The 12,293-nt window shown below is 35.8% G+C and overlaps 1 protein-coding gene across 2 annotated transcripts in view; it reads left to right on the forward strand.

Annotated features, from left to right (window-relative positions):
• Positions 1-62: 62 nt before the first annotated feature.
• tpcn2 (two pore segment channel 2) overlaps positions 63-12,293 on the forward strand; it is a 44,866-nt gene continuing 32,635 nt past the window's right edge. For both annotated transcript variants that reach the window (XM_030162124.1, XM_030162132.1), the window contains exon 1: positions 63-344. In XM_030162124.1, coding sequence (XP_030017984.1) covers positions 191-344 — 154 coding nt within the window. In that variant the 5' untranslated portion in view covers positions 63-190. The remainder of the gene's footprint in view (positions 345-12,293) is intronic.

Raw genomic sequence — 12,293 nt, forward strand, 5'->3', positions numbered from 1 at the left:
CGCCCCGCCCCCCCTCGTGCAGGGGGTGGGGTTTGTTTGGGTGTTCAGTGACTCTTCAGGACAGGAGGGGCCAGTGGAGCCACTTCCTAAAAACAGATTTCCTCCTGGACTTCATGTTGTTTCTAAAGTCCACACTTCTTGGACCGAACCTGTTCCAGCTCCAGAACCGAACCCAGTCCGCTGATCCCGGATGGAGTCGGAGCGTCTGCTTTCCGCCGGGTCCGTGAACGGCTCCTCCGGGGACTACGGCTCCTGGTCGGACGCGGACCGCGGAGGATCCGCGGGCGGCCGGCGGATGTCGTACTCTGTGGCCGGGGAGTCGTGTAGTGTCGACGGGGAGGCAGGTGAGTGGAAGTGGGTCGGATCAGACCCCCCAGAGTCCAAAAGCCCACGAGCACGAGGACCTGCAGTCAGTGGGAACAGCTGATAGTGTTGTTTACGACAGGAACATAGACACGTAAATGCATCATAATACAGTGGCGGAACAAATATAAGAAGGTTTAAAATAATAAGAGACAAACTTCAAATCACATAAAGTGTACAGTTTTATTATCATACACTGATGAAATAAACAGAACTGAACTAATGTGACCAAAGCACAGTTGGATTTAATAAAGTTAGACTCAGTTATGACATTAAATTCCATTACATTCCAAACCATTTAAAGTGAGATACACCAGGAAACAGTACAGGTACAGGATTATCATGTATAATAACTACAATTATTATACTATAATATCCATTTATTATCATCCAAAATATTCAATAACACTTGTAGTAAACATTACTTTAATTGAAACACAAATACCAGCAGATTTATAGAAACTTTATTATATGTGTAGTTCATTTATAAATTGAGTCACATACAAATTTTACTTAATATTTATTTATTTGTTTGTTTATTTATTTATTTATTCTCCTGAGACCCAGTAATGCATTGTTGTCCTCTGTGGGGGACACAAGTTGGACAGTTTTACGTAGAATATTCTGTCCATTACAAAGGGCATCCCATTAAAAAATAAATAAATAAAAGTTATTTTAAAAATGTATCTGAAGAAACTGTTGCATTATGCAGTTTCCAATCAAGACAACTGTTTAATGTTAAAAAAAAAAAAAAAAAAAGCTAGAAAAGTGAAAGTTCCTCGGTCCCAGGAGGATATAAAACACATCCAGAAAAGAATCAAGACCTTCCTCAGAAAAACATACACATCAGTTTACTTATACCTGTAATTTGCACATTATTTTCAAATACAAACTATTTTAGATTTTATATTTTTTAATACATGTCTGTATCTTTTGTGTTACTTAGATGTAAGTGCACTGTACACAGAATGACAGAGTCCATGGTAGGAACACAGAAGAGTCAACGTACAATATGTGTAAAAGTCTGAGGCACAAATGTAATAATGCCATAGTATTCTCTCTCTGCATCTGTAAATAAACTGGACAAAATACAACATCTAAACAACATTAAAAACTAAAGTAAACTTCTATGGATCATGTGGACAATGAACATGATGAAGTCTGTGTAAGAAACATGAAGCCTGGGTTCATCTACTAACGAACAATTTAAGACCTTCTCATTTAATTCTAATTAATTTAATTTAATTTACATTTAAGTCATTTAATAATAAAAAATAATATTTGAGCATTGAGACCTGATGGATCAAATATGATACACAGTTGAAACTCATACATGGAAATTGATATTTGAAAACTTTTTTTTTTTTTTTGTTCAGAAGGACCAATAAAGGCTCCAGGTTCAGAGAACTGGACTTTTCTGTCAATGCTTTAATGGGTCAGGCTTTACAGGGTTAAACCATGAAAATAAACATTACAACTAGACTGCACAAAAGCATCACACACACACACACACACACACACACACACACACACACACACACACACACACACACGGGTCACAGTGAGAATCAATAAAAACAGTCATTAAACCTGTTAATGCAATAAATCCAGCAACTGTAATTCAAGTCAATTTATTCACAAATTAATCCAAGTGCAATCATGTAATATGTACAAATGTGTCACATGGAACTTCCTGAAAAGACCAGAAATTAAATAAATATCATCAAAATACACAGATTAGTACAAATAGGTTTGAAGAATAGTGTTTTTTTAATTAACAAACTTAATTAAATGTTCTGGACGATCTGAAACTAAAACATGCTCCTCATGTTTGCTTGACACGTGACTAAAAGGTTAAGTCAATAATCATATGGTCATTTGGAGTTGATTTGGGTTTTTTTACTGTTTTTTTATTACTCTTTTTTTTTTATCGTCAATTCATTGGATCCACAGGACGTACAGAAAACTCAGATACTGTTTCCCACCAAAAAAAAAAAAAAGAGTAAATAGCAGCCACCCGCTGGTGTATGAGTGTGTGTGTGAATGGGTGAATGTGAGGAACTGTGAAGCGCTTTGGGCACCATGAGGGTGTAGAAAATGTGCTATATAAGTTCAGTCCATTTACCATTTAATAGAGTAATCGGCTAAAATGTGCTTAGAGGTCTTATTTCTGTCTTGGTGCATAAGAAATTAATATAAGTGAATCCCCAAAGGAACTTTGTGTTGGTAAACGCAAGTTATGCAAATTTACAGGGTTTCGGTTCTGTTCAACATGTTGATGGTCATATGAACTATGTTTTCAGCTCAAAAATGTCCAATTTCATCACATTTAATGCTATATTTTCATGTCACAAATGGCCAAGTTATATTTTAACTGAATTTACCTGAAAAACAAATATTCTATTCTTTTAGATTCCCCAATTTTTCTTACAAGATTCTGTCCTACATATCACATGTTTTATTTTTACAGGTTCAATATGGAGTATGGTGCTGATCCATCCTGCTTATGTTACGCCAATATATACATTAAGAATGTCACACATCACTTTTTAAATCAACAGTTTTCTAATAATAAGCATTTTTATAAAGAAATAACAATTCTATATTGTTATTTCCTCTTTAGTATGATGATAAACTATACAATAAATAATTCTGATACTAGTTTTTGCTCAGGGATCATTTGTGGAAACGGTGACATGGCTGCTGAGCATCAGTATGATGGGATCTGTAACAACCATGTCACATCCGTCCACTGACACATTTTGTGTTTTTGTGTCAGCTGTTATTGTTTTAGATCCCCAGTACTAACATTTATGAATAAGAGGAGAATTAGCAATAGTAAGTATATAAGTTTATTACTAATAAAGTACTGGTACTGACCAGATCATCATGGGTAATGTCACGTCCGTCCACCAGCAAAAGTTTTCACATACACGTGCTATTCAAAATCCAGTATTTCTGAAGATATAGCTTCTACTGTCAAATAATATCAGTAGTCTGTGCACAAATGGATTAGCATTATTTCAACACAGTTCTATGCATTTCTTACAACTTTTTTTTTTTTTTTTTTGACAAAAATGGCCACTCATTTGACCCCCTAAGTAAATTTTAGCCGTAATTATAAATAAGTGCATAAATGCATAAAGCCTAGACTGTAGTAGATCAGTGTCAGTGTTTTCATCTGTCTGTTTGTGTGTTTTATAGTCCGACATAAACAGTGACCAGAGCAGACGGACTTTTCCACTGGTTTAATGATAATATTCCATCATTTACTGAGATCCACGAGTCAGAAAAATGCTTTGACTTCAGTGTGTTTGAGTGGAATTCCTGCTCATTATGTTCTTTAAAAGTAATGGAGTTAACACTGCAGTCGTGTGTCCTGTGACTCCTGGACTGAACAAATACATCCCATAATTTAAGTCTCTGCAGTTTGAACGTTATATTGAATTAGATATCTGTTAAATCTGCTCAGTCTGATACTAACACACATAAGGACCAGTCTGAACTGGTATTATTGAAGCCAAACACCTCAAATATCGGACGATTCTAACGTTATTATATACGTGTTAGTTTTATGTCCAACGCGTCTTTAACTGAAGACAAACACAATCAACTAGAGCTGGGACATGTGGACATGGTCGGTTATTTGGACACTGACATAATGTTCATGGTTCTGGTTCTGCAGGAAAACGTATAGGATTAAAATTAAATAACTGACAAACATTTAAAGGCTCATATTTGTCTAAACCCACTTTTCTTAGTCTGTGGTTCATTTCTTTGTGTATTTGGACCCTAATAGTTCAGACAGTTTGAATTTGAACCCTCCAGCTGCTGCAAAACTATCTTTTTTGTTTTTTTGTAACTTAAATTTTTATGGAGTTTTATGTAGAATTGCAACAGTAACCAAAACAAAAAGACAAACAAAAGAGACCCCCCCCCCCCCAAAAAAAAACAACAACAACAACAAAAAAAAAGGACAGACAAACGAGAGCACAAATAAGTACAAAAGAAAACAATGACCCCAGATAGCAACAGTCAGTCTATTCATTTTGTGTAAATATAGTCCACTCACACCAAGGTTATTATCGTTAACGAAAACTAACGAAATGACGAAAACTAGAATTGACAAAAACATTTTTGTTAATTGAAATAAATAAAAACTATAATTAAAAGACAAAACGATAACTAACTGAAACTTTAGTAAGTTTTTCTTAATTTTTTATCAATTACAAGAAATTTCAGGCGACCCCATTTGAATTCCAGGTGACCCCACATGGGGTCCCGACCCCAAGGTTGAAAACCATTGTGTTAATAAATCTGTTTTTTCCCTTCATGTGCATTTCAGTTCTGTCCATTCACATCCTAGACAGTAGGCTGTGGTCAGTGACAGGAGGAGCAGCGCCAGTGAAGTGTCACATTCAGAGGGGCCGGTATAGGATGCAGATGCAGTATGGATGATTGACAGGAGGCTCAGCCAGGCTCGGCCAATTATTTCATTCGGACCGAATAAAATGATTGGTCAGAATTTTATCGGAAATATATGAGTGCTAACCACTGCATCACCATGCCTCACAGCAAGAAGGTCCTGGGTTCGATTCCAACACTAGTCAATGGAGGTGGGACCTTTCTGTGTGGAGTTTGCATGTTCTCCCCGTGTCTGTGTGGGTTCTCTCTGGGTACTCCGCAGGGGCGTAGAATTGTGTATGGATGTTAGGGACACGTCCCTACCGATATCCATCCACTACTGTGTAGTCCCTATCAGTCCAGCCGCTGTCCGTAGTGTTTAGTCAGTGACTATGGCACACAAAGGGTTAACAGTGGGTCTCTGCTGGAAGTTCCGCCTCTAACGTAAATATCGCTCTCCAGTTGGCTCTTTGTGATTGGCTGTCCTCGCTGTCACTCCATCTACTTGTAAAAGAGACCTGCTAGTTGGACCACTAATGTAAGTTTTCAACATGTTTGGCATTTGTTCTGCCTGGGTCACGTCAGCTAGACAGATTTGAATATCAGAGGTGTGAGTTACATGTACATTTGGACATGTGTGTGTGTGTGTGTGTGTGTGTGTGTGTGTGTGTGTGTGCGTGCACGCACTCGTGCGTGTGTGCTCAGTAATTAGGATGTAAAGGATGTCAAAGAAAAGAAAAGTGGACAGAAGACACTTCTGTAGGAGTCACAGTGTAAGTTAGTTCAAGGGTATAGAACTGCAGAGGCTCAACACAGATACTGAATAAAACACACTGTTTAATGCCAAACAGAAACACTTTTTTAAAAGTTAGTTTACTTATTATTTTCATGTATTTCTATGGAAGAGCAACTGTTTAAAAAACACAAATAAAGAAAATTTGTGGGGAAAATACAGTAAAACTCCAGATTCTAAATGTGATTCTAGATGTGATTTTATTCATATATTTGGGGAATAAATTACATGATTGAAAGTAAAAGCCTTTTTTGCTCAGGCAGTAACTGTACCATCAAACTGTAGGATCAGTGTATTCAGAATCTGTTTATATGTCATGTATCAACATATTTATGTCAGGTGACAAACAGTAGAGAGGAGGGAGGAGGTAGAGGAGGAGAGGCTGTAAATTCACAGGTGAGGTTAAATAATGATGGATATGTTAGTTATGAGAATAACTCCTAAATTCTTGTACTGTCTTTAAATATTCAGATATGTATTATAAACATGTCAAGTACTGAATTTTTTTCTGACTGTGATTGTTTGCTTGTTCGATCAGCTTTACATGATGTGATATTATGATTGCAAATGCAAAAAAAAACATCAACTTTCAGGAGGACTGACTGCGAGCACTTCTGTGTCCCCACCAATGTCAAAATCAAACCTACTCCCTGGGTACTCTGGCCCCTCCCACCATCCAAACACATGCACTGATAGGTTAACTGGTTAATCTAAACTGCACATAGGTGTGAATGTGACAGTGACTGTTTGTCTCTATATGTTCAGCCCTGCGATGAGGGTGGACCCTCGTCCAGGGTGAACCCCACCTTCACCCATAAGTAGCTGGGATAGATTCCAAGTGACCCCCGTGACCCTAGTGAGGATAAAGCGGGTTCAGAAAATGAATGAATGAATGAATGAATATATGAGAATTAAACATTTTTGAGTTTCAATACCTGGTGGATTTCTTTTATATTTTAGTTTGACACACTCTTATTAGGAGCATTTGAAGATGACAAAAGAAACATGTAAAAATGACACATGGTATGGTGGAGCTTTCAAACCACATTAGCAGAACAGAAAAACCTGAGTGTTTCATTTTTGCTGCAAACGAGTGTGAAGACCAGTTGACACTCAGTGGTTTGTGTGTTTGAAGTGTGGCCCAGTCAGTGACACCCACCTCCCCCACCCCCTCCCCCACCCCCACCCCCACCCCAACGACACATCCTGCTCTGACACACGCACTCTGTGCGTGCGTGCGTGTGTGTGTGTGACCATTTGACTCATCATGTCTCTGTCTTTGTAACTGATGCGTGGAAAAGCTCCACTCACTGAACACGATGGTGGAAAGAACACAACAGTGTCTGCTGATCTGGTTGAGTTTAGGAGTTTATTTATTTTTCATTGTAAAACAAGTTACAGTGAAACAGAGGGTTGTTCCTCCTTCATTCTGGGCACAAAGTTTAAAAATGGACTCATTCAAATGATGAAAAACACAAAACAACAACAACAACAGCAGCAACAGCAGGAAATACTTTAAAACACAGAGCAGGCAGTAGAAAGTGCATATGTGTAAATAAATAAATAAAAAGTACTGTTCAGTGAGCGCAGGTTATAATAGTTTTGGATTTTTCATTATAGTTTAGTTTTATTTAGCTTCGACTTTATTTCCTCTAATCAGTTAGTTTTAATTAGTTTTTCGAGCAGGTTTGCTGGTTTATATTAGTTTTTTGTTATTTTCTAAATGCTTAGTTTTAGTTTAGTTTTAGTTTCTTTATATCTTTTATCTTCTTCACTGTCGAATTCAAGTAACTCCCAGACAATCCCGTGTTTTTTTCCACAGAGCCTCTTTGTCCTCCTCAGTCCAGTTGTCCAGTTGTCCAGTTTTCAGACCCTGCTGTGATGCAGTATCTGTTCAAATGTGTTCAGTATCAGTTTACAGAAGGTCACCTGCAGTTTGTCCTCCAGGTTTTTTCTTTTCAGCCTCAGGAAGTGAAGCCGCTGCTGAGGTTTTTGGATGATGGCAGTGGTGTTCAAAGTCCATGTGGACGCCCAGAACCTGAAGGTGTCGACTCTTTCCAAACAGATCCCATTAATCAGAAAATGGTTGTTGTCTGGTTGTTACTGGGATCAGTGTTTACTGGTTTTTCATCCTCTGTATTATTTGATTCAGAACTCATTAACATGTGAACCTTTACCTGGGATCAGGGGTTAAAAGGTTAAATTCACAATCAGGTTATTGGGAGCAAAAATAAAACTCCCTTCACTGATTTTTTTTTAATCAGTAGAGTATTGAACCATGTGATTATACCAGTGTGTTTCAACTTTGGGGTCAGGACCCCACGTGGGGTCGCCTGGAATTCAAATGGGGTCACCTGAAATTACTAGTAATTGATTAAAAAAAAAAAAAAAAAGTTACTAATAAAAAAGTCTATGGTGAGTTGAGAGAAACAATCCCAATACATAAAAGACATGACATGTGGTTGTGAAACTGCAGCGCTGTGGTTCTGTTTATCTGTCAAACGTTCATTGTGGTCAGTTTCAGATGCTGCAGCTTTTTCATAATTCATAGTTTGAGTTATTGTTTGTTCAGTATTAATTGTCAGCCTTGTAAATCCACGCTGGCCAAGGAAAATCCAATTCTCCTTTTGTGCAGTAATCTACACCTGGCTTTTCTGCCTCTGTCCACAATAATATACGTTATATAGAGTAAATTAATAATAATAAAATTAAAATTAAATAATAAAATTAATCTGTATTTGAAACATAGTATAGCAAACTATTACATGATCAAAAATAAATGAATTTTAGCAAAAAAAAAATGTCTGGGGTCACCAGAAATTTGTGATGTTAAAATGGGGTCACGGGCCAAAAAAGGTTGGAACCCACTGCTTTATGGGCTAATACAGTAAGATATTCACTCACTGTCGTTGTTGTATTGTGATGATCGGATCCAATAAGTACATTTCAAATGCATTATTCTGCTTATTATATTCATTATTCAATCTCAGAATATATCGAGGTAAAGGCCCCTTTTGCAATACACAGTAGAAACACAAGAACTGGACTTTAAAAGGAATTACACAGAGAAATAAATTTTAGTAAAAAAATGTCTCCGTTTTGAAAGTCTGGGGTCACCACAAATGTGTGATATTAACATGGGGTCACGAGCCAAAAAAGGCTGGAACCACTGGATTATATGATGGAGTCATCGCTAACATTATCTTTCTGATCTAACTACGTCATAAACAGCAGATCATCACCGTTGTAAAATAATGAAATAATTCCTTCAGATTTTTCAGGAAACACAAAAAACTTAACCAGACATTGAGTATTTGATGATTTCAGCGAAAAAATTATTATTATTATTTTTTTTAATCAAAAAATGACGTAGGCCAGGGCTCTCAAACTCATTGTCTTTCAGCTTCCACATTCAGCCTCATTTGATCTGCAGTGACCAGTGAAATAATAACAGAATAACCGATAAATAATGACAACTGCAAATTTTTTGTCTTTGTTTTAGTGCATAAAACCCAATTAAATTATGAAAATACTTACTTTTATAAACTATCCAAACAAAAAAAAAGTAAATAACCTGAAAAAGCTGAAATTTCTTGAGAAAAATAAGTGTAATTTTAACAATATTCTGCCTCAGTTTATCATTTCATATGTGCATTATGGATCAGATCTACAAAGACACTAAACACTGAGGAACAGGCAGAAAATAGTTCAAATTGTGCTGAATTTTCTTTCAACATTTCAGGTTGTTCATATTTGTTCAGATTATTCACATTTTATTGTTACAGGATAGTTTGTAGATGCAAATATTTTCATAATTTAATGTTATTTTTTGCACTAAAAAAAGACAAAAATTTGAAGTTGTCATTATTTATTGGCACAGTGTAATATAATTTTTTTCACATCAAACCGAGAAGAAAATACGGAGTCATTCTTTTTTGTCGGTTATTCTGCTGTTATTATTTGAGTGTAGATCATATTGGTCTGTATGTGGAACCTGAACTAAAATGAGTTCCACAGCCTTGACTGGAATTTTTGCACTTTGCAAATTCATCCCACGGGTCGGATTGGAACTTTTGGAGGGACGCATTTGGGCCCCAGGCCACATGTTTGACACCCCTGACTTTGGCCATTAATTTAAGAAGGTGACAACATTTAACCCTTTCATGCATAGGTCACTCCAGTGGACAGTTCTTCTCCAGATGTTCTCTTGTATATTTATGGGTTTTGATGTTTTAGTTCCACATCAGCCAACACAGTGGACGCCTACTGTAACTTTGCTGTTCTTGATAAACCTGATCTGCAGTAACATGTTTAAGTGTAAATCAATTGTTATTTGTTAGACAAGAAGGTTTTTTTTGTATATTATCTCCATGAAGTGAGTAATTACTAGCATTAGAATATGTTAAAATGTGAGAAGACATCAGATTAGCAGCATTAAAAATGTTTTTATTTCATTGTTTTCATATCACTTTCTGATATTGGGTTTTAAACACGTTTCTTTACTTCCAAAATTAAATGCATGGATATTTTTGTAACTCCATAGAAAAAAACTCAATCGCATTGATTTTTTTCATGCCTAAGGAGGAATAAAAACACAGAGGAAAAAAATCTTGACTAAGGTTCTCACAATTCATGCATGGAAGGGTTAACATTGGTGAACTCTATAAATAGAAAACTGAATATAATATAATAATATAAAATATCTGTACCGGACATACACAGTTATAGGAGAACATATGGTCGGAACATATGGCTAATGCTAATCCCAATATTTAAAATAACATTTTGATTAATAGCTGATGTTGATACTGATGCGAGTTTCTGTTTGTTTGTATGGTTTTTATAGTTATTTATCCCCCATAAACAAAGAAAGTATGATTATTAGTTGTATAGATTTAAAAATAACTACTGTTTTAAAGTCTCAAACAGAATTTTTTTTTTTAATCTTTAATAGAACACAGGAGATAATTATTTAACCCTTTCATGCATGAATTATGAGAACCTTAAGATTTTTTGTCTGAGTGTTTTTATTAATCTTTAGGCATGAAAAAAAAAAAAACAATTTGATTTGTTTTTTTTTTTTGTTTTTTTTGTTTTTTTTATGAACCTATTTTTCATGGAGTTGCAAAAATGTCCACTCAGCTGGACACCATGCATTTCATTTTAGAAGCAAAGAAACATGTATTTACTGATATACAGTGTGAAAAAAATGAAATAAAAACACTTTTAATGCTGCTAATCTGACGTTTTCTCACATTTTAACATACCTGCATGGAGATAATATGCAAAAAAAAAAAAACTTTTTGTTTAAAAAAAAAAAAAAACAGAAAACAAAACTGTTAATTACACTTTAAAAAACAATTGCCAATTTTTTTTTTTTACACTCAAACATGTTACTGCAGATCAGGTTTATCTGAAACTGCAAAGTGACAGTAATGGTATGAATGTCAGTGTATGGAGTGATGCATAAGTGTCCACTGTGTGGGCTGATATGGAACTAAAACAACAAAACCCATGAATATACAAGAGAACACCTCTGAACAGCTGTCCACTGTGTGACCACTATGCATGAAAGGGTTAAATTATTGACGAAAAGGCGTCTTATACTGATCCAAATATGGACTGATAACAGTAAATATCATCTGATACTGATGTCCTGCTGATACAGTGTTTATTCTTAACTATAACCGTTTAAATAAATGAAATGACTGCAATAAAATAATATTACATGATGTATTGCGTGGTGGCTGAGGTGGAATATAATCACACTGATGTAAAAGTACATGATGATAGAACATATATTTATTTGGTGTAAAATCAGAATCTAAAATGCAGTTATTCTATGTAGAGGTGCATCTCAATAAATTAAAATATCAAAACGATTTTTTTTTTTTTTTTTTTTTTTTTTTCAGTAATTCAACACATCTTTATAAATAGATTCATCACACATAGACTGATACATTCCAAATGTTTATTTCTTTTCATTTTGACAATATAATATAATTTACAGCTAATGCAAACCCAAACATTAGTATCTCAGAACATTCAAATATTACTTAAAACTAATAATAAAAGGATGGGGTTTCTTTAGCACGTGTTCTTTTTTCCCTTGTCTTTGTTTTGTTGGGTCATAATCTGTTCTGATTAAGTGACAGTTTTGTTTTTCTGGGTAGTGTTTGTTCTGATCAGAGTCAGTAAATACAGTCGTCTGTATTCAGATTCTTCTCTGAGTTTGGCTTCAAGAAATGAACTCATAAAATGTGTTCCCAGTCCAACCAGTTTGACATTGAAACAGCTCAGAGACTGTTCTGTTTGTCTGAAAACACACCGAGTAAAACACACACATGGTAGTGTGTGTGTGTGTGTGCGCGTGTGCATGCATGCGTGTGTGTGTGTGTGTGTGTGTGTGTGTGTGTGAGTTATGCATGTGGTGCAACTGGACAGGTAAAGGTAAGGGTAGAGCTCAAAGTAAAGGGAAGGGTAAAGGTAAGGGTAAGGCTAAAGGGAAAGGTACGAGGGCTGTTCAATAAGTTCATGGCCTCACCCAGAAATACTGGTTGTTATAATACAGGACGTTACATTCTTTCGTGATGGGATAGTGATGCTTGAACATCGATGGACCAAGTGCATTGCTGTAAATGGAGATTATGTTGAAAAATAAAATATAAATTATCAGTCTGTGTTGTTCTGTTCTGGGTGAGGCCATGAACTTATTGAACGGCCCTCGTAATGC

The sequence above is a fragment of the Sphaeramia orbicularis genome, chromosome 3 (genome assembly GCF_902148855.1).
Source record: "Sphaeramia orbicularis chromosome 3, fSphaOr1.1, whole genome shotgun sequence".
Taxonomy (NCBI): Eukaryota; Metazoa; Chordata; class Actinopteri; order Kurtiformes; family Apogonidae; genus Sphaeramia; species Sphaeramia orbicularis.